The sequence below is a fragment of the Haliaeetus leucocephalus genome, unplaced genomic scaffold (genome assembly GCF_000737465.1).
Source record: "Haliaeetus leucocephalus isolate CR32 unplaced genomic scaffold, Haliaeetus_leucocephalus-4.0 Scaffold555, whole genome shotgun sequence".
NCBI classification, from domain to species: Eukaryota; Metazoa; Chordata; class Aves; order Accipitriformes; family Accipitridae; genus Haliaeetus; species Haliaeetus leucocephalus.
In genome coordinates this window covers 16,912,643-16,935,841 of record NW_010972991.1, presented here as the reverse complement: position 1 = coordinate 16,935,841, position 23,199 = coordinate 16,912,643, and the positions used below count along the sequence as shown (strand labels likewise).

At 37.3% G+C, this 23,199-nt stretch overlaps 1 protein-coding gene across 2 annotated transcripts; it reads right to left on the bottom strand.

Annotated features, from left to right (window-relative positions):
• Nucleotides 1-750: 750 nt before the first annotated feature.
• Nucleotides 751-22,141, bottom strand: AZIN1 (antizyme inhibitor 1). 2 transcript variants are annotated; one of them, XM_010577020.1, is made up of 11 exons: nucleotides 21,972-22,141; nucleotides 13,884-14,081; nucleotides 11,618-11,791; nucleotides 11,157-11,329; nucleotides 7,457-7,591; nucleotides 5,624-5,705; nucleotides 4,439-4,513; nucleotides 3,173-3,338; nucleotides 2,464-2,582; nucleotides 2,073-2,287; nucleotides 751-1,421 (listed from the first exon to the last, which is right to left on the bottom strand). In XM_010577020.1, the coding sequence occupies exons 2-11, from the start codon at nucleotides 13,983-13,985 to the stop codon at nucleotides 1,310-1,312; spliced, it is 1,353 nt and encodes a 450-aa protein (XP_010575322.1). In that variant the 5' UTR covers nucleotides 13,986-14,081; nucleotides 21,972-22,141; the 3' UTR covers nucleotides 751-1,309. The 2 variants fall into 2 exon arrangements, with proteins under 2 accessions (XP_010575322.1, XP_010575323.1); XM_010577021.1 differs by lacking the exon at nucleotides 21,972-22,141 and adding an exon at nucleotides 12,782-12,952 and having other exon boundaries at nucleotides 13,884-13,972.
• Nucleotides 22,142-23,199: the final 1,058 nt, after the last annotated feature.

Sequence of the window (23,199 nt, the reverse complement as noted above, 5' to 3'; positions counted from 1 at the left end):
AGTCACCTTTGACTGCAGGACCCAGAACTTAATGCCCCATTTCAAAGCCCTAACACCCCTTTCCTCCTTCCCCCAGTTTTCAAGTAGGGGAAGTTAAAATGATAAAGAAAAGGACCTTGAAGAAATCAAGGGGCTCTAGTAACATAATAAAGAAATCCTCTGACCAGTTACTCAGTGCAGTTGGCATATGTACTTCTAGTAGTGTGCTTTACCTTTACTTTGGGGATATATTTAAACAAAGTCCAGCGCAAGAGAGCACTGAGGTTTCTGAAGACTGGTGTAGCCCTTCTCTGAGAAGTCAACACTATACAGAACTAGCTGAAGTTGAAAGTTAGACTTCAAAAAATGCCATTTAAAAAAAAAAAAACAAACAGAAAAAGCTAAAGGTTCTGTGACAACTTGCAGAGCTGGGTGAACCCATGCTGCCTCAGGGGCACTACATGCACACTAGCTAAAAGACTGCTTCTTCTGTGCACACCTCTATCTATTGCAGGTTTGCTGGTTGGTGTTAAGAACTGAATCTAAGATCATAGCTAAAAAACACACCACAAATTGCCTTTTTAGCCTTCCAGGAACTTACATGACTTTCACTTCATACAGGTTTATCAATCTTAAATTTTTTTATGGTTTAATACAAAACTGAAATAATGGGCTAGAGAAAAGAAGGCTTCTCAAAACAATCATGTATACATCTATTTTATAGCTACCTCTTGTGCCTAGCCCCTCCCAAAGTTAACCTGAAAAACAGTAAAATCTACACAAAGTTTTATTGCAATCATACAAGGGATACATCAAGGGTCAAATACAACAAATACTATGATGCAATTTTACATTTATTAAACTACAGTTCAAAGCACAAATTTACACATTCTAAATACACTAAACATCTAATGAAGTCACACTGGTCTCCCACTGACATTTGATATATCTGGGCAAAAGACAATAACTTTACAAGACTTTTCTAACAGGAATCCTTAGTATAAAAACTGTGTACTTGTATGTAAACTGTTGAAGAACCCAAGTGATGGGTTTCCATCTCCACTAAGTCATCCATTTTGTTGCATATTTAAACGCTCAGGGGTTGAATGAACTTGATTTTAAATTTGGACACCATTATCTAACCCTCCCACCCCCCAGTGAATTGTAGCTGTAGCTCGTTTTGCCTGGTCCCCATTAGCTATTACTATTTTTTCAAGTTTTGAAGAGAATGAATTGAATTCAAGATTGTTCCATTTCTTCCACACTGGAATGTTGACCAGACAAACTACAGACTTGCAACTGCAGGTCTAAATGAAGCGTTAATGCCTGTTTAAGCTGCAGTGGAAAAGCGGTCTTCTGGGCTCAGCTGAATGCAAGAAGGCACAAAGAAGAAGTTCTTCATCAATGTGTCTGAAGCAATTCCAGCATCTTGCATCTCATCCCTGCAGCAGAAAAGGGTGAGAGTTGTAATAAGGTGTTTTCATGTACAATTTCACATCAGAAACCAGCCTTGAATATAGCATTTGAAGTCTACTGTCCCTAGATAGGCTGGCCCCAGCCTCAGCAGAAGGGAGAATCAGCTACTCAAGTGCTTGGCAGACACAGAGAGGCCGTGACTCTCCACTGGCAGAAGCGCAGGGTCCTGGCTGCCTTGGTATTAGAACAGGTAACCCAGGTCCCACCATCACCACGACAGCATTACTGCCCTTCCTGCCTACAACAATGGTGCTAACATTGTACGCAAGTTCCAATTACTAGTATTAGGAAAGCTCAAAGGTTGACATCAAACAGCAAAAGGCTTTACAAGACTACCACTGAACTCAGTCAACATTAGGTATTTTGCTTTCCTTTGTCAACCTCAGAGCAAAGTAGGCATTTTATCACAGCTCTCAGTTTAGTCTTAGCAAAAGTCAGACAATAATTTTGTAAAAAAAAAACCAAAACAAATCAAACCCACAAACTAAAAAGGCACATTCTTGCACTCAGTTACACCTTCCGATATTTGCCATCAAATATAATTTATATTTGGCTGTAAGTGCACACTCTTGAAGGAACTGAAAACAACCTTGCCACTACCAAAAGAATTTTCTTACCAGTCACTGAAAGACATCATGTAGTAAATCAGTGGCCTCTGATAGTCGTTAAAGGTAGACTGTTCACCTAAGGTACCAGAACCCATATTATCAAAGATCAGCCAATCTCCAACGCTCAACTCGGGAAGAAGACAGTTTTCCACAATTTGATCAAGCTCATCACAGGATGGACCCCAAAGGCTGCTTGCAAACAGAGGCTCATCTTCCTTGTATTTCTATGTGGAAATGATCCAGGTAATTCAGGCTTCAGTTTATTGAATCAGAAAACTTTCAAATATACATAAGGATAATTTTATAAACAATACATAATTATATACATATGAAGTCTTAAATCTGTATTAAAAATATAAGGATAATAAGGACTATCTCTGAAGAATATAGGAGGACTCACCTTGTGAACCTCTGGGATAGTATTCAGTTTCTCAGACAATTTACTTGCAAAAGAACCATAAACACCATCATTTATGTAATACGTAAATACTGGTTCATCATCATTCCTGGTTTCCTCCACTGGAAGTAAAAAAGAAGTTGTCTTGCATGCATTTTTTGTCATAAGTAGTCCTTTTGCAATCTAACTTAAGTCAACTGCTTTCTCCTGACAAGGGGGTTCCATATATACTGGAATGGGAGAATTACGAGCAGAGCAATCTGTATGAGACCAGATTATAAATTCAGTTGTAACATTAAGTGTGAGGCATAATAAAATTAATACTTTCAGTAATAATCACTGTTAAGAATATAAATCCAATTTCTACTTTAGCAGAGAAGCAGCTTGCTCTGATACATTTTTCTATGCTCTTATAATACAGAACCTTCTAGTATACCTTCTGTAAAGCACCCAATACAGGTTTAACCATTGAGAAGTCAAACCTAGTAAGCAAACATGTAACCTAGGAAGGAAACCTAGTAAGTGGTGACACAACATAACAAAGAAAGTAAGATACACAGATAACATATGGTCAGAACCCCAAAGGTGGATTACAGTGGAAGCACAAGGGAATGTGTTAAATATATGCTGAGACCAACTAGTCCATCCTGACTAAGAGTAGGCAGTTATCTGTATTGATCCGTAACAGGTAAAAGATGAATATGACCCTTACCTCCAGAAGGAAGAAGTTTATCATACTCAACAGTCTTCTTTGCAATGATGTTAACTGCTAGAGTAAATGCAGATGAAACATAGTAACATCCAGGCTCTGCGATCACATTAACACCAGATTCCTTAGGAAAGTAGACATCCAGCAACGGCCTGATGACGTGATTAACCTAGGAAATTGAAGTCAGAGTTAAGACCAAGGAAACTCAGCTTATGTATGTATCAGATACACACATACTTTCAGCCAGCAACAGTTCTAGTGAGCACACCAAAAGCTTACTCTGTTCCTCTATTCTGAGAAGTGCCCTTACCAGAGGTCCAAAGTTTACAGAAGCATTTAAGAAAATAGGTCATTCTGCTGAACACTGAAGATTGAGTACTATGAGTCTGAGTACTACACAGTCCCCCCTCCCAGCCAAAGCTCAAGTTGTAGTACACTCAAGATTGCGCAAGTCATTTCAAAGTTTGTCCAGCACAACAGATAATGTAAAATTGTGTATGAACCCAGAAGAACAAGGAAAGGACCTTTTTGTGATCACTTCTGAATATTGTTGTATTAGAAACGAAATGATTTAATACTGATGCTCAAATCTTAAGCCAGATATTTGAAGATTAACAAGTATTCTGGACAAGTAACAGAACAGTTAGAACTAAGAAAAGCCCAGATTGCTCTTAGCAACTTTTCACTGAATCACTTTCACTGTCCTACATTCAAGGAGTTTGTCTTTAAGAGAACGTAATAGCGTAAACAGGTTAGTCTATGTGCCACTGCATACTAAAGATCCTATTTAGGCCAAATCAAAGGCTAGACAAAGCAAAGATAAAAGCAAGACCTTTAGTCTTCAGTTCTAAAGGAAAGCACCAGAAACTTTCTTAGAGTAGCACTATGGCTTATGATCCAAAGCATGCTAAGCAATCCTGGCCCAAACCATGCAATACAGTAACCAGTTGGACAATAACAGTCAACCGCCCCAAAAAATTGAATTACTATTGTTAAGGTGGCTTAGCATAGTAGTTTAACCTGTGATATGCTTAAGTCAGCATTCACCCAATATGAACAGGATTAAAAAGAAATAATGATCACCTCCAAGGACTGATTACACTACCCATGATAAGAATATAAAACCAATTATTTGGATCTTATGAATTACAGTCTAACATGGAATTTAGAATAGGTTTCAGCTATCAATGTTAGTTGCAGTTTGAAGGGTTAACCACTTCAACTTCCTAAATCAAAATTAAGAGTTTCAACTTTCAGTATATTGCATACCTCTTCCAGTTGAAGTTCTGAACCTGTGAAGCCCCCACCAATATCCAACATGTTCATCTTAAAGCCAAATTCTTCCTAAAAAAATGCATAGGCAGAACATAAGTACACGGACAACTGTAACTGTAAAAATGTTTTTTGTTGATCCTTAGTGTGGTTGTTTTCTATGTACTTATACTTTTGAGCATATTTAGCAGAGTATGCCTAGCGATGGAGTAAAGGCATCGTAAAATTATAGTTCCATTAAACCTAGAAGTAATAGCATTGGGATGTCAACAGAGGCTTGCTACACAATTCTCACATAGAAGTTCCACAGCAACATCAACTCCCATCTCATGGCATTTGTTATATTCAGACAGTATTTGTTGAACAGGGTGGTATATTTTGACAAAAGAAAGTTTTAGGAATTTACAAATGTGTAATGCACATCTTTTGGATAGTGCTTACGTGACAAGACTGCTACAACAAATTTGCACAATCAGTGAGAACTTTAGTTCTGCTGCCCTCCATGTGTTACCAGTCACAGCTATTGCACTAACTGCAGCAGTAAGAGTAAAAAGACTTACAGTCTTCTCTATTTAGTTTATAACCTTCTCATTTACAGGAAGACAGATGTTCAGAGAAGGTATTTTTGAATTTTGCACTATGAGAAATACACATAGAACATGTGAGACTCAGTCATCTGAAGCATCCAACAAATCCATTCCTCTTTGTCCAAATTTGGATATCCCCCCACAACATGACACCTTTATTTCTTACGATGTTTAGTTATTATTAGCCTCAGAGATCACATGCACCAAATTAGTGGTTATATCACAAAAAAACCAGCATACAAATGCTTAACATTTTAATGTAACTTAAAAATGTCAGCAGTGTATTTGCAGGACAGATTTGAATTTCAAAAAGCCTTTAGCAAAAGTGGGAAACAAATTTATTATTTGAAAATAGCATACAAGGCTATTGCCTGTCAGTGGGACAGCATTCATTAACCTTTGTCCACAATTAGGATTATGAAGTTTGTTTTACCTCAACCACATGTCTCACAATGGAGTATTTAGTCCCTTACCAAAAGTTCCATTTCCCACATTGATATATTTTTTGAAATAACGTAGTTGGCTTGCTCATATGATTAGAACAGAATGGATCCTCTACTGTAGCAACTGCATGTGTGTATACATATCTACTTACAGCCATGTCAAACACACACCGAGCATCAGATATAGCATGAATGTACGTTTGCAGGTCCTTGCAAGAGCCTGAAACATGAAATCTGAAAGGAATAAAAATGCAGTTAATACACTGAACCGTGGCAGCTTTCAGACCAAGCAAACTGTTTCACCATCTAAAACAGCAATGGAAGCAATTCATTCCCAAGTGGCTCAAGACAACCTTACATAATACAGCAACTGTGCAAAGAATAAGCTCAGAAGATTGCCTTCTGTGCCATTGGATTTGTACTTGAGACCTGTCTTGCTCTTCATGCTAAGAATGTCCTATAATATTGTCTTTAAGAAATAACAACAGATTTACTGAACCTTTCAGTCTTCACTATCAAAGTGGTTAAAATTTGTTCTTCAGTGGGTGTCAGTGCTAACAGTACCTGTATACAGTCTCTCCTCTCTTAACCTACTCCATATTGCCTCACCAGTATACCCTCTCTCCTGGGCCATCCAGTTCTCTTCTCAAAGCTAAGGCTGTACTGTGCACACTGTCTACTCTCTTCAACATTTGGGAGAAGGTGAGGAGAGGTGTGTCCCACTGCCAACCTGTTCTGAAGCCTCTTCACCCCAGGCCAGGTCCTAGTTTCACAGCAAGGCCAAACAGGCTGGTGAACAGGTCATCAGAGGCAGAGAAGTACTGATGCCTCCCACAGACTCCTGAATCCCCACTGGTTCCTTGTCCAAAAGGTTTAAGTACTACCATAATACTGTTAGTAACTGAGGTGCTAAAATGAGCGCCAACATTTCCATGAGCTTCCTAAAGACTAGTATGGTATGCTGGTTCTGGACAGACCATACACACACCCATCTGAGCCATGACACTCTCTACTCCAGGTCTACTCCTTTAAGGAATGCCATTTTGAGGCAAAGGTCACTTTTTAGACTTACTTGCATGAACCCACATGTGGATTTTTAATTTTTTTTTATAAAGAAAATGCACAAAAGCCATGTGAGTTTTGTTAAAGTTACTTTAGATATTTATGAGGTATATTTTCTCAGTAGTATCATCTAATTTTTAAATATATTTGTCATTTGTAAAGATTATAGTATGTTTATACTTTAATTTAACATCAGTTTCAAACATATTTACATCAGAACAATTGTGGTTTAAATCCTCAAAATCTGGCTTCCATTTTAAATACTTTTTGTCTTGATGACCCACCCTCTTCTACTTGTTTGGTTGCTTTCTTAAAACATTCATGACATGAACATGTGATACCTTAGTAGCTAAAGGTAGACAGAAGACTTGTGCATGCATTTTTCTTCCATATAGTAAAATCTTTCTCAAACTTCAAATTAAAACACTACAGATCATTTAGAAGCTCTCAGAACAGTAGGATTCATTCTTGCCATCTGCGAGTCAAAAGCTTATCTGAGTAGTTTGTCTTGATATGATCAAAGAGTGACATAAGGACCTAACTCTTAGAAAATCCACCTCACGTTCATCTTGTTCAAAGTCTGTCCAAGCTATTCCATGTTATACTAGCACTTCTGTTACGCTGGAAAAATACAAATCAAGTTACCACAAAAGTTCAGAAGTACAGCTAGAAAATAGGAGAGGCTTCTAAACTTTGCTTTTATGCTGACAGAAGGATTTCTGATACTTTATTTCAAATTGTTTTGATGTCTGTAATAGTTACTTTGCTTGCAAGCAGAAACTCATGATCTGAAAAGTTTTTTTTTTTTTAAAACCCTGTAAAATACTGCCAAAGGGGGGAGGGAAAAATTATTTCGTATTCTACGTCTTGAGTACATCATACAAACATCTGCTCAGCCAGCAGAGAACAATAAAGTTACTCACTTGACACCAACTATTTGGACTCCCAACTCCTTAGCACATTCCATGAGGTGCCTACAGTTCTTCAGGGTGGTGCCAAACTTCATATTCATCTCCTCATCAGCAGTAATGTCTTCTGTGGCAATGTGCAGTAAGAGCCTAAGAGAAGGGGAAGATGATTGGGGCAGTTGGTTTACATCATCAGCACATGTGAAGCCTGAAGACTGTCAGAAGTGTGTTGATTATGTTGTCAGTACTCCAGCTCCATCGATGGATGAGTCAAGTGAACCTAATAAAAACAATCCTGTACAGAGAAAAAACTAGCAATTAGGGGCTAAAACATGGAGCCAACAAGGACAAGGGATTTCGAAATGCAGCAACTAAGACTCTTTTGTAGCAGCAAGAGTCTGTTGAGTGCTGTAATAAAAGAGAATGTTACCTTCTCATAAAGTATAATTCCTCATAAAACCATTAAGACTGTAACATGCTTTTCCCATCTCTGTCCTCCTTTCTAGCCAAGAGGAGAGCATGGAGATTCCCCTTTAGTCAGTCATGTATCAGATTTGGTAAAACTCAGCATCTGGACAACACCAGGCTGACACATTGAAAGCACACCCTGGCCACATCCCTCTACCTCCCCTCCTGGCTGAGGACACAGACCAGGGATGGGGTGGGGGTGTCAGTCCATTCCCTGCCCCTTCTTCCAGGGCACTTGTGGAACAGGGAGGCAATGAGTACCACCTCTTACAGTCTCATGCAGCGAAACACCTTCCTCCCTCCGGTCAAAGCCTCATTCTGGGTAGGTTTGGCAAACTGCAGTACCAGTATTGACAGTTTTCTACATCAAAGTAACACTTGAGTGGCAAAGGCATGTTCACATCAAAACTTCTAGAGGTATATCCCCAAAGCTCACAAATTCAAACTACTGTTGACTAAGAAAGTTGCCCCCTCCCCAGCCCCTAATAAGGATGAATTAATTAGCCATGTGGTAAACTAAACAGAAGTTGTGTCATGACATACACACAGACTGCACAGAGCACACTACAGTTAACCAAGATGGAGGGCATAAACAAGTGGTAGAAGCTCTGCACTCAAAGTGAAACAGTTCAAGACATGCAACAAGCAAAACTTAGCCTAGCCACTACAAAATACATGTTGGCCTAACAGCTACCTTGAGTTCTAAAAGCCCTTTCCAAATGTCTCAGGATGTGTTTAAAATGCATTTTGTAAAAAGCAAAAAAAAATCCTAAGTTCTCACACAGGTTGCCCAGAAATCCTTGTTAATTTTAATTTATACCACTTCATCCTGAGAAACTCTGACTAGCCTCTCATTTCCTGCTTCTCCACTTGCACAGACAATTCTGTTCAAGAAATCTGTAGTCAATATTTTGTAAGGCATTTGGAAAAAGTGCTAGGTATAACAAAAATTGTCAAAAGTTAAACTCTTTAAAATGTAAAAAAATTTCAAATCCATAATATTATGGTTTGTAACCTCATATTAAGTTTAGACAAAACCATTTCTTAAAAACATACAATGTTAAATTTCATTGATTAATTGTTATGGCAGTATTATAAGTGAGTCAACTTATTCAATGGTTTGCACTAAAAAAATAATAATTCTGGCTTCTAGAAATCTAGTAGGATTCTTCTTCCTGGGTTTCAGCCAGTTAGACCAGAGCTAGAGGATGATATGTGTGTTTGGGGTTTGGTTCTTTTGTTTATTTTTAAGGAAGCATTAATACTTATAACAACCATGCCTCTACTAGAACTCTTAGGACACCAGCAACCTTAGCAGTTAGAACTTTGCCTGGAAAAATCCAAAGGTATAAAGAAATGAAAGACTAAGGACTCCTTTCTGACATTTCTCCTCTTTCCTAAAGAAAAAAAATTTGCAATCATTTGCATTGCCAAGACTTCCAAAGGTAGAAACTTCAATTATAAAGAGAGACCCACCCATTACTGAGTTTAGTGCAGAAAGTTACAAGAATTTTCAGAAAATAAGGAGAATTACAGCTTTCTAAGCAGGATTTCCTCAGCCAAAGCATCATTAGCTTCATCTACAAAAAGACAACCTAGCTATAACAACCATACATAGGAAGAACAAGGCTATATAAAGGCTTTGGCTTTTTTAAACTACACCAAGGAAGAGAAAGAAAAAAATTCATAGTTGTCACTTCAGCATCCAAGTTTTAATGACCTGAGTAAGAGAATTCTAATAAAACAAGCAAACAAATCTCTACCCAGTAGGAGAGCTGGAGATCAGGTTTCTAGAAAATTTAGATGGCAAACTGCAGTTCTTTTGTAGAAATTGAGTTTCTTGTACTTGGTATAAAATATTAGATTATGGGATCCTTGAAAAGAAGTAGAGTTTGTTGTTTTTCTCTAGCTCATGAAACTCCTTCATTCTGTCTCCCCACTTTACAGTTTCTCCAGCTCAAGAGAAACCTGCATCCCAACTTCTCTTGCTGTGGACATTGCCATAGACAACATCTTCTAAAAGAGGCTGTTAGACTCAAGGAAATAAATCAATGTAAAAACTAACAAAACATTAAAGACACCAGTGATAACTGGTAAAACACTAATGACATGAGACACCTTTAGAATTGCCAAGGCTTTCAAATGCACGGAGTATGTCAAGGCCAGCATTTTACACATTTATCATACATAGCATTCTTTGCACAGAAGTACTCTCCAGTATACAAAGCACTGAGAGGCTTCCATGAGGATGAAGTGTATTCACTAGCAACACCAATACTGACTCTTGAGGGAGTAACTAGGTGGGATGAGCAGAGTCTCCAGATACTGAACTTGGTAAAGTCTTCTCAGTTCTACAGCTATGTCCAGTTTTGGGAGAAGACATGACACTTTAATAAGGACTATCTAGAACCAAGGGCTTTGTAAAGGATGTCAGGAATTCAGTTTCTTAGTGTGCTCTGATAACATTGGTGGGAAGTTATACCTCATTAATCACTGGAAAGCACTGTAACAGTCACTTAAGCTCTGACTCCAAATTTCTTAAAGGTATGGCCCACAGCCAAAGTATTCATATGTGAGGGATGTGACTCTTAATGGCATGAATGCCCATCAGTCCAAAGAGACCACGATACACTGGCAGCAATAAAATTCTCGTCTTTAACCTGAACATCAGCTTTCATCACTTCCCTACAGAAAGCACCTGGGCCTATACTGAAGTGACTAAAAATAGACCCGAAGTCAAATTTCTCACTCTTTTAATAGTGGGGAAATATCTGTAGGTGTATTTAATAGACCTGCAGAGCGTGCCCAAAGCCTAGATGGGACCTGATGCACATGTTCATTTGCCAATAGCCTCAGCCCTGACTGCAGCTGAAGCCACTAATATCCAAACAGAATACCCTGAAAGAAAACACTGAAGCCACAATAGAGAAGGAGGAAGATGTACTTGCACATGATGAGATGCCCGACTTCTGAACTTCAGTCACTGAAACCTTTTTATGTAAAGATTGCCCTATGAAATCAAAATGCAAGATTTTTCCCAAAACAAGGGCCTTACTATCATATTAGGAAGCTAAGACCCAGTAAGGGAAAAGTTACAAAAAAGCTACCTTCAAAGGAGACAGAGAAGAGAAAAATAGAATGGTATTAAAGAAGCCATGTACCTTGCTTGCAACTCAAACAACCCAGAACACAGGCAAAATTAAGTTTCCCCTCACATAAAAAGCAAAACCAGAATTTTGATACTTACTTAGCATTTGGATGGTTACGTGCAATTTTCTTCAGCTCAATATCATTGTCACAAGTCACTATGTTTATCCCAGCTTTCGCTGCATACTTTATCTGAGAAGCTTGTTTGCAAGGATTTGTATATATAATGTTTTCAGGAGAAATGCCCAGGTCTTGTACCAATGCCATTTCAGACTGAAAAACAAGAGCATAACAGAGTTTGACACAGTCCAGTGCAGTATCTTTACTGAATGTTTTAGATGTGCTCTAGTAGTGTACTAAATAGTCAAACACACTAAAGAGGAAAACTACCCACTGCTTCTAGCATAGAAGTATAGATTTTCAACAACCAGTTACACAGGAGTTCACAATTTAAATTATACTATTTATAACCATAGCACTTAATACCAAAAAGCTGATTTTAAAACAGCAGACATATGGAAGAAAATAAGGCACACGGATACACAGAAAATAAAAACTTACTTTACTGGAACATGCAAATCCAACGCCAAGGGTTCCCAAAATCTCGAGTACACCTGGAGTAGAATTGCATCTTACAGGATAAAATGGTTTTATTGGTGCCATCACGTTCTGCCATTGTATGTTCTTCTTTACCAGCTTTCCAAGATCACCAACATAAAATGCTCTTTTTCCAGCCTAAAAAAAAAAAGGAAGAATAAGAAAATAAAATGTCTGAAATTGTGGGTTTGCTGTCAAAACAAAAACAACCCATGAAACAGTCTTAAAAGAATTACGTACGGTTTTTTCACCCTGCTATTAACTTTTAGGTTTGACCACGAACAATGCTTTTGTTTTTACTTTCACCTAGCAATTTGAACTAGTTCTAAAAAAACCTCAAAGGGAATACCTACCACTTCAGAGATATTATGAATGCTATTTAGACAGTATTCTGAGATTCCTGAACAAAAGACACTACTTAAATGCCAAATGCTGATTTTATCTAAAAATACAGAACAGGTTACAAATCTCTTCCAACTTTGTATTTTCAGAAGACTGCAACTTTTTGGAGGAAGAAAATCCACTGGGTTGAAAGCTTCCAGTTTCAATATAATTTATAGCTTATTATACAAGGAATAAAATCTAATGCTCTACCATTATTTTAACATCTAGCTAATAGCTCATTTCACTAAAAATTTGTTTGATAGTATTTTAATTCAGGAAGTCAAGTTTGAGACTGTTCTCCACAACTGTGAAGCACAGAGTTCAAACAGAATTTTAAGAACTAAACTCTGTGTTAAGGTTGCAGAGTCAAGTACATAATGTTTAAGAAAATGCACAGACACTTTTCTGGAAACTGTTAACAGTCCCCCTTGTACATCTGTTACCATAGTCTTTCTCATATCAGGTCATGATGTGGATGTAGTGGATTGAAATCCAAACAGATCATTCTATATTTGTTTATAATGTGCAGTCAGTAAAATTCCTGTAAAAGAATGGCCTACTGTTTATCAGTTAAAGACCATCACAAAATATATGATCCATCTGAATTAAGACTGTACATCAAATGTCAATTCTAGCCCTTGACTTTTGCAGATATGAAACTATGTTGTGGCTTATTGTATACAATGTCTTTATTTCTGTTTAAAAAACACAAATAGAAATTCCATCGGGTGGAAGCATACTGACCCCCTGTACGGGTCACCAGCAGGAATGGGATCTGGAGCTTTAGATCCATGACACAGGCCTCTACCCCTTGAGCTAAAGGAGTAAATGAAAGCAGCAGGAGGCAGCTATCCTCTGTGAGCCAGCCAGTGGTTGGAGACATGACATGTTGCCAGTAGTTTACCTATTTATTTGCTAGACAGAAAAAGAATATTAGGAATCAGGATTTGGGAATCCTACACCTGAGTTCAGAAGGCCACGGGATTTAGCTATTTGCTGTACTATAGTTGAGCACTTGCATTTGAACATTAATTCTGATAAACCAAGGGAAAAGTGAACAACTCATAGGTATGGCATGTTAAGGACACAGGATTTGCTTAATCAAACTTAATTTTTTTTGAAGCTTACTTTTTCTACAATCTTGTCTATAAAACAAAAGGCTACAACATCTTCCTGCTTCCTAAGAAGTGAATAAAGCCTTATTCAATAAAACTACTATTGTATACACAGAATTATTTAAGTTTCTTTCCAGTAGATTGCTAAACCTTAATAGCTTTTAGACCAGTTTATTTTCTTAAAAAAAAAAAAAGGTAGCACCTCACAGAATGCTCATACCCATGTTTCCAACGGAGAGAAGGGTAACGGGAAGATGTATAACCATACAACTGTGATCGACCACAGAAATGTTAAACATGGCTTTAAACTGGCTCAGCATACATATTTGTCTAAATTTTGACATATTTTTAGGGAAAGAACAACAACAAAAATGTTTCTAACTCAGCAATATCCACTTGCCCAATTTCAGGTTCCTGGTCTAAACCCCACCGATAATAAAATCTCTTGAGAGAATGAGATGGGAACCTGCATTTAATTACAGCAGCAAGACTACTTTCCTGCTAGCCACACTCAGGGAGGTAACAACTGTTGCCCAAATTTCCCCAACAAAATTCAACCTGAGGCAAACAAACAGCAAAGAAGTAGAATTAGAAGAGGAAACTACTTTGTAAGGTGAGTTTTAGCCAACTGTTCCTCTGTTGCTGTAAGCTCATCAGTGCTAAATACCTTGACCTAGTTTGAAGACTTAGAGAACTAAACCAAAGATTTGGAAAACTTACAAAAAACTTACATGAGTATGTTCATAAATACAGTTGTCAATAACATCTGCAAGAGTTGCTCCTTCATCCAACAGACCAATGGAGTAATTTGCATCCTCAAGAAATCCTTTCATCTCAGCCGTATTCCACAAAGCCGACAGTCATAAACCAAGAAACACAAGGGATGGGCTTCCAAGCCTTATATCCGGGTCCTTAAATTATGCAACAAACTGTACAAAGAAAATACAAATTAATGGCAAAAGAGGCACAAAGCATACTATGCCACTACTTAAAAATTAGTAAGAGCTTTCTACAAACAGTTAACATACACACCCCCTCTACAAAAATCAAAGTTGGTTTTTTTTTTTCCTACTCTGTTCACTCTCCATTTGCCAGGGGTAAGGACAGAGCAATTCTACGGAAGCCAAGGATAAAACAAAAGCTGCGTACTTCAAAACTTAAAGACAGGTAAGAAACAACTGATGCAAGGCTGTTCTTGAGAAGAATCCCAGACTGTATGCACACTGATCTGTGTTGAGCTTATGCAAACTATGAAAATACTACAAGTGTAGCATATTTGTACAAACACCTCAGCTCAGCTATTCTTAAGTACAGATCTTAAGTGACATTAGTAATCAAGTATGCAACTGGAAAACTGTCTGTAACACATTTCTGAATTTGTTGAAGAAAACTTGTAGTTTATTGATTAAATGTTAGCATTGATATTTGTTAGATTCACATATTTGTATTAACATCCTGGCTGTTGTTTAGATGCTATTTATAACCATTGCCTTCACACATTGTATTTACTAGACATTTATTTTGTTGTTCTGTTCTTAAGATTACCTACAACATTTAAAAATCTTTACTTCAATAGAGGTTAACAGAAAGAAGCCACTAGCTAGAAGTAGTTTTAAAAATGACAATTAATCTCAGTATGTGGAACTGGTATTAAAAGAAAGTAAGAGTTCGAGCCTAGCTTTATTTGCATCTCGTTTTTCCTCAGACCTTCACTGCAAATTTTATGTTGTTTATAAAGAGTGTTTTTTCCAAAAGATAACCTGAATGAACAAAGTCCAAAGACAGAAAACATTGTGAAATATACACAGTCTTTGAATATGGATTAGTCAGTCTCAAGTAAAAAACAGTAGACAGCAGAAAACTACCAACAGCTGATTATATACCTTCATCAGCCTTACTTGATGAATACAACAATCTGCAGTTTACATTCCATTAGAGTTGTAGGTCTTGTTTAAAAGCAGTTTATTAGTTTATAAAAACTGACTGACCAGACTTTGTTTCAACTGTCATCTTTATGACTAACACAAGACTGATCAAAACCAGCCAGCTAACTAGATTCCTCCTTTACATGAACACCCAAGACTTTTTTTAATCTATCAACAAAAGTTGCATAGTATTTATAAAAAAAAAGATGTTTGCTTTCTAGAGCCACCTGTACTTGGCTTTAAAATAACAAAATTATTTTCCTAATTAAAAGTATTAATAGAAACCAGAAACATTACAGCTGAAGGTAAAAAAATGCTTCACTAAGACACTAAAAGCAAAGATGATAATTTTGGATTCAAATGGTCAGAAGGCCATGGTATTCACTCTGTCTCATGTTTCTTCCACCACTTCGCTACAGTAAAAAAAAAATATCCACAATTTGCAACACAAGTCAACATTGTTAATCATACAAAGTTACTTTTGCTCAAGCTAATACTAAGACAACCAAGTAGCAGTTGCTCCTACTTGTCATTACACCAAATAATGGGGAAATGAGCCAGCAGCATTTTGTATGCTCTCTGCATAACTCAAGTATGCCACCTATGTTTCTAAAGAGAAGTATTTACTACCAGGTGAATTTAACTCAGTGGTAGCAAGAATTTTCAGTTATATTCAGAAGCTGAATGATAAAGACAAGTATGCCAGGTAAGAACATAGTTGTCTCAGACATACAGTGAGTCATATGCTTATTTAAGTGAATCCTGAAGATCCAAAACAATCACAAAAGAGCAAGATAATTATTACATTGATGTAAGGATTTAAGTAAATTACAATTATATGAACAACAGCTAGGTGGTAGACACTATGACCAGGAAAAACGCCTTCAGTCAGTCGCATCTCAGTTTAAGTTTGTAACAGCTAAAACTCCCTAAAAAAAACCACTGAACAAAAAAAAAACAAGCTTGTGAACTAAGTTTGACTTGGAATCAGTGAAACAAACACGGACATCACAGTCATGTTTAGGTAGCTACTGTCACCCTCTGAACAGGTACTTCATCAGTATCCTTGATTTGCTAGCTGATTAACACAAAGTCCTCAACACATTCACCTCCATAAAACATCTGTGATTTCCTGGAGCAGAGTACCAAAAAGGGGTTTGTTTTCCTGCCCCATTGCCCACCCCCCCCCCCCCCCCCAAGAAAAGCTGGCACCATCATTTTACTGAAAATTTGATATAGTTCTGGAGTATTCAAAACATGAAGATCAGAAGGAAAAAAGCTAACAGCAGAGTTTAATTCTTTTAGCATGATTTCTTTATACTATGTCTTAAACAGCCTAATGTTTAGCTAATTTTTAAAGTACTTTATGCATCCTCAGGAACTTGCTGGTTGTGTAATAAACACATCAAATTTTTCTTCTACAATAATAGCTCTTCAGTCATCTTTTTGCAAGAAAAATAATACCCAAAGGGAGGAATAAGTAAACCAACCACTGTGAACACAGCAAGACCAAAGCAATTTCCATTTTCAGCAGATTATTCAAATGTAGCAGATCTGTTAACCATTCAAAAAACAGAATTTTTTTAATCCTTTTGTGACACAGAGGTGTGTTAAAGGAAAATTTTCAAATTTCAAATATGTTTTGTGCTGCATCTAAATGTCATGTTTTTTAGAAGGCATCTAATCTGTCCTATGACTTCAGAAAAAGTTCAACAAAACTCAGTTGCAACATTTTGACACAGTAACTCTGCACAGCACAGTTTCCATGATCCCCATTCCTCTTTCCCCCTCCCCACTCACATCCAACCAGTAAATACTGCAAGTACCTGCAACTGAACGTACATGAGAAGTGACTGGGCTGGCAGAAGCCTCACATCTGAGCTTCTTTTTATTGTTTATTCAAGTTGGACAAATTCCGTGTTTCTGATCATAAGCTCACAATTCCCTGACATATTGTACAAACCTGTTAAAAAGCCTGAAGGCAAAACTAAAGCATTTTAAGGATTTACTGTATATACAAGGGTACTACTTAGTTAGATTTTAAAGTTTTGGTGTTTGGGGTTTTTTTTATTATTATAAGGCATTTCCTACACTCTAAAGCATGCAGATAGTCAAGAGTCCCTTCCTCTCAATGAATGCACATGACCAATCTGCACTGCTGGGAGGTCTCACTACACCCAGTGGAACCAGTCACAGCACTGAATAGATTTTTAGACTCACCAGACACACACCCACCCTGCAGGCTAATTGCTTGCGCCCCATATAATGAAGAAGCTCACTTGGTCTAAACACTACCTAGCTTTTTTTTCCTCTGAGTCTTGGTGTTCACCTGAGTTACGCTGGAGTAGATTTAGGCTAATTTTGCAGTACTCTCAAAATAAAGTTTTTTTCATAGTTAATGGCTTTCCTGTCTATAGCTTTCAGACAGAGATGGTGTAAAACAATACTTTCCTCCAAAAGCTGCCCTTTTACTTTTGGGGAAATCCTGTGAGGAGGAAGGGGAGAACCAGTTTAAGTAAAGCACAGAAGGAGAAGGCCTCTTTACCACTAACTCCCCAAAAACAACAACAAAAAGAACACTTATCTGGTAAGTTAGCTTTGATCAAGGTAATTTCCTAAATCAGACACTGTCCCTTGTAGTTCATGCATCCAAAAGCATCTTGAAAAGGAATCCATGCTAGTACAACCTTAATAGAATAGCTTGCAACAAACCATAAACAACCTACTATAACCTCTCCCAGGCTGCTAAACAGCAATTACTTTTTCTAAGCATGTCTGTGACATCCAAGCTTTTCCATTTAGCAAAACTCATCTAGTAAAAAAAGCTAACATTAGCCTACCAACTTCTGTCCTCAGTCACAGCCTATTCCTCTCTTCTCCAATTTCTCCTGCTCTGGAAGAAATTACATCTTTTCAGTCTTGTTGAGAACAAGATAGAAAGAACAACCTACAAAGAGAAAACTGAAATTCCTACCAGCACTGCTACAGCACCACCACAAAACAGTGCATACTTGAGAAATGTTTCTTTAAGGGGTTAATACCTGCAACAGGATTTGGGATTGCGCTATAACCTTACTCTTTTCTGACTGCCCCTGGCCCTCCTCCTGAGGGGGGAGAATCAATGATAAAATTTGTGAAAGATCAAATGAAGGAAATCAAGAGGATGATTTAAGACTTCTTCTATGTCTGTAAGAAGAGTCATAAATCATTACAATACAGAGTTCAGTCCTCGCTGGAAGTGCTGACTTGCTGCAAGTCATGATTTGACAGACTTAGTGTGGTAACACCACCCATTTTACCACCTGAAATGTTAGTCTGCACAATGCTCCAGGGCATATATTTTAGGGCAAACAAAAGCTGTCAAGTGGTATGAGACTTCTACATAGGCATGCAATTACTTTCTTTGAAGTAAGCCTTTATATCCTCAGGCTCTTTAGGGTTTAACACAATGACTTCCCAGATGAAGAACTTTTATCTTAAAGTTTACATATTTAAACACTGCAATTAATGCAGACATCTGGAATAGAAGAAAATTAAAATGCTCTGAAAAGTGACTAAGTAAACACATGCTTGTCATATGCAAGCATCCATAACAAACACATAATTTTCAATTTTTTTCTTTACATTGTCAGAAGTACATCTTGTTTGGCCTGAAAAAAACACCAAAAACCTTGAGGTTTGGTTCTTTCATTAAAAACTTCCTCTGCAAAGAACAAAGTATCTGCAAACCAAAGGGACTCCCAATGCTTTCAACTACATGTCTTATTAAGCAAAATAAATATTTATGAGATTAACAATTATGCTGATGCAAAAATCATAAAGAGGTAAAATACATTCATCTCACATTCCTTATAATACTGGTTCTTCAGGGGTAACAGATCAAAAAGTAGAAGCATTTTATCGTTAACATTGGCAATTAAATACACAACAGGTATACTAGAAAAGTAGAAACACAAGACCTCTGTTTTCAGTGGAGGAAAAGCCTATTTATAATGGGAGTTATCTTTAAAAAAATATTCCAAGATGCCATTTCACCAACTTACATCCTTATAGTTCAGTTAGCTGAATGCAGCCACTAACCAACTGATGGCAATGCTGAAACAGGTGTCTATTTACAATGGCAGTGCACATTTTGCATTACCCAAGTTGCCTCTCAGTACAAATCCACTGAGGGTCATAGCAGAGTACCTGTACAGCTTAGGTTAGTTGCATCCTACCTTTCTCAGGAGTATTCAACACAGTTAAACGAGCCATGTAACAAGAGCATGTCTGCTGAAGTAAGCAAGCAAAGGGGTAAGATACTAGAAATAATGCCCCATCTGACCTCTTCTACAGGAATGATGCTTTCAAGAACCTCCTTCTGTTTTCCTGAAGTTTGAATACATTATTCAAAGCCAATAAGCTAGCAAAGCTTACAAAGATGAGTACTCTTGTCAGTGCATGCATACTTCTGTGGAACCATACCAGCACTTCTCTTTCATGGAAGTGCAAGCAGTTACTTCCCTACCCTATTCTCTTACCTGCTTAGTCAATATTAGTATTTGGCCTCCCCAATGCCCCCCAACCTGCCAAACTCCAAACTCTCCTGTTCCCCGATCAACACCCAGTTCTATTTAGACAAAGTCAAGAGAGCTTTAAAGGATAGCCAGTCCAGATAACTACTGCTTCCATTTGGTATAGACAGGGCTCATTAACAGATCAGATTTCTATCACTAATTCCCTCCGTCAACCAGATGTGGCAATAAATAGAACAGATTTCAAAAGGAGCAAGACTTCAGGCCACAGTTGCCAGACTGCTCAGGAAGTCAGAGCTTGAAGAGCAAGACAGAACTAAATCCCAAGTTCTTCCTTGGCCAGTGTAATACAAGGACAAAAGTGGGAGGGAGAGAATTATAAAAAGGAAGCAAGTTTAATGGGAATGTAAGTACACCTCCAGACAGAAGACTTATTTGAGTTCCAGTGGAACATAATATTAATAATTATATTTAAAAGCTCAATTGACCTTTTTCCCATTAAATCACTTTGCAAGTTGAACAGGGCTCAGACTACCAGTCAGCTAGCTAACTTGCATCTTAGCTGTGTTTGAGGCAATTACCTATGCTTCAGCACACCAAAACAGGTACAGATTTACTGACAAACACTTGCAGACTACTGCTATGCACATCACCACTACATTCAATACTGAACTACTTATATTTGTGTACAGTATATTATTACTGAACACAAAATAGAGCCAAGCTCAAAATAAACACACAGATCATTTGAACATTCAGCTACAAATACAGCAAATGCAGTGGCTTTTCCATTCTAGGACAAGCTATACCTTGCACTATTTGCCACAGCAGCACATGAGTCTACCAGTTAGAGAAAGAATAGTCTCAATGAAGGTACCAGAACAGCCTTCTCAAAGAAAAAAACTTCAAAGCCAAGATTCCTTCACAACAGTTTTAGGAGTTAAAACGCATTTACAGTATCTTAAAATTTTATACATTATTCACTTGTCCTTCCTAACCATTATTCTGCCTTTCCTATCTTTTTACTACTTTATTCCTGTTGGAAGTGCAAAATGTCACGCAAGAGTTCTACCCACATACAAGAGTGAGATGAAACTCAGAAACTGAACAAGAGAAACAATTTTCTCAGATCTTTTGCTTATAAGGATCATGTGACACCTACAAAGTAACACTGATATTCAGAGAATTTTCAGTGTTAACTGTATTCATTTGAATAGAACAGTCATCTACATAAAACCAGACATATGCGGCTAATTCAGTAAGTTTCAAACAAAACAAAAAGAATATAACCTCTGGAGATAAAGCCAGAAATCATGATAAACCAAACTCACCCTGTGCCTCCCTTACAGCAGTATTTTCAAAGAATAGGGTAATCTACATTAAATACCTTAATAAGAGACATACTAACACAACTAGCATTTGGACTCTTTGTGGTCTTTAAAAAGCACCTGGCTCAGTTAGATGCATTTAATCATTCTCATTCTCAAGTTTTACATTAAAAAGCATTATATAATTTATAGGTACCAAGCCAAACGAAAATGCCTTCAGCTAGACAGGAAAAAAGTAATACTGTATAAAGTCAGCTTAACTGAGATATTAGAAGCACATTTATGGCTATTGTGAAAACCACATAAAGCTATTGTTTTATGTTAACAGAACAGGATAACCACACACATTCCAGAGTTTTCTGTGCTCCTTAAGATCAGCTATGGGCATTCATTTGTTTTCAGTCATCATGGGTCTTGTTTTTCTTTAATAACTATTTGTCTCTTAAAAAAAATGTAAAGGCATTTATAATTGGTACACGATTTCCATCCAACACAGAATTCCACATTCTGCTGTAGCTCAACTACATCTATTTGTGGAAGTGGATAGTAATTAGCAAATAATGGACAGAGGCATTTGGGAAGGCACACCCTTCATGATCAGCATTGTTTACAATAGCAAATTTTAACTATTGCAGTATAAAATACCCTAAGAAATCACACAGTACTTGGCAAATCACAATTTGATGTTAACAGTCATGCAGTGCCAATTCATGACGTCAGAATTGCCACTGAGAGACTGAAGTTACAGTATTTTATTTTAGGATTTCTGCAGCCAACAGCCCTAATTCAGAAAACTCACTCTATTTGCAAAGTTTACTCACACATGTTTAAGTCTCTCAGAAATTCATCAGATAATTCTGTTGAGAAAAGTTTTAGGTGAGTAAAAATTATAGTCTCCCCTTGAATAAAAGCCCCATATAATATGCATGCCACTATTTTCAAATTTTGATAAGCTACATCAAGACAGTTATCTTGTTTATCAAAAAGCCAATACACTCTGTATTTTTGGAAGTGCTTATCCTCCTGCTGCATACAGATGAAAAGAGACTTACATGGACAAGTTAGGAGATGGAACCCTACTATCATCAGCTAGGTTCCCAAGGTGGCTCAGCGTTGAAGTCGAACTGTTCTCTATAAAGCACTTCTCCTAAGCCCTCTGGATAGTTGTAAACTTGATCAGAGATTTTGCCCTGCGGGAGAAAATGCATACAAAAATAAATTTAATAGCCAGAACAAAATAAAAGCTTTATCTTAAAACACATAACAAATGCCTTTTCAGTAGTGCTTTTAAGGAGGTTTGCAACACCCCACCATGAAAGTTGATAATCACATAAAATGCCCAGTTTTCAAGAGTGAATGTAAACTCTGAGCCAGATCAAGTCAGATGTATGAAGAACTGCTAAAACACATGAATTAGGCACATGAAACTGCTTGTTTGTACTTATCTTTCATAGCCTGAACTGGAAGATTTTCAAAACTAAAGGCAAAGAGCTCTACATGATCCTGCTTTAGGGTAGTAAGTCTTAATAATGGACTACCCTCCCAGAAGTGTTTTTAACCCTGTAACCACTGTGATTCTTCCCCTCCCCACTTCCTTTCTATTTTAGAATTCCCTTGCCACGTTCTTTCTCCCTCTGCTGTGAATGAACATGGCATGTGGGTGAAAAATAGCGCTTTATATAGTGAAACTGAACACCATATAGACAAATTCAGAGATGAGCAAGACAGTAAAAAGAAACTTATGCTTGCCTTCAGGAATGAGGAAACATTTCAGCTGGCCCTTAAAGGCTATTACACACAACACCAAAGCAGCATTTTAAAGTACAAGGCTAGCTTACTCAAATTAAGGTAAAACAATCACATAAAACAGTACAAAGAACATAAAAAGCAGTCAAGAAAATATTAACCAGCACTGCTGAAGAGTTATTCCTTCTAAAAGGAACCATCATTTTCATGGAATAAAATACAGTTCAGAACTGGTCATGTGTAAACCCAACATACAACGAAGTTTCTACAAATTCACTGTGGTCTATGGCATGAAACATGGGATGTACCAACCTATTGTAAAAATAAATCTTTGCTGCTCTCATTATTTAAATGAGACTACATGTGCCAACTACAAAAAACCTGGCTTCTGGGAATCACCTAACCCAAATGATCATCTTTTCAACCGCATTACAGTTAAGCAAATTGCTGAAGTGTATTTTTCCACTTATTCTTGCTACTAGAAAACTAAACTAGTATACCCTATAAAGTACTGAATTACAGAGTGAACGCAAC

Coding starts and splice junctions, on each gene's coding strand:
- AZIN1 (XM_010577020.1), bottom strand. CDS start 13,985: ATGAAAGGATTTCTTGAGGATGCAAATTACTCCATTGGTCTGTTGGAT. Junction 11,330..11,617: donor GATTTGCATGTTCCAGTAAA/GTAAGTTTTTAT, acceptor CTTGTTTTTCAG/TCTGAAATGGCATTGGTACA. Junction 2,288..2,463: donor CTATCCCAGAGGTTCACAAG/GTGAGTCCTCCT, acceptor ATTTCCACATAG/AAATACAAGGAAGATGAGCC.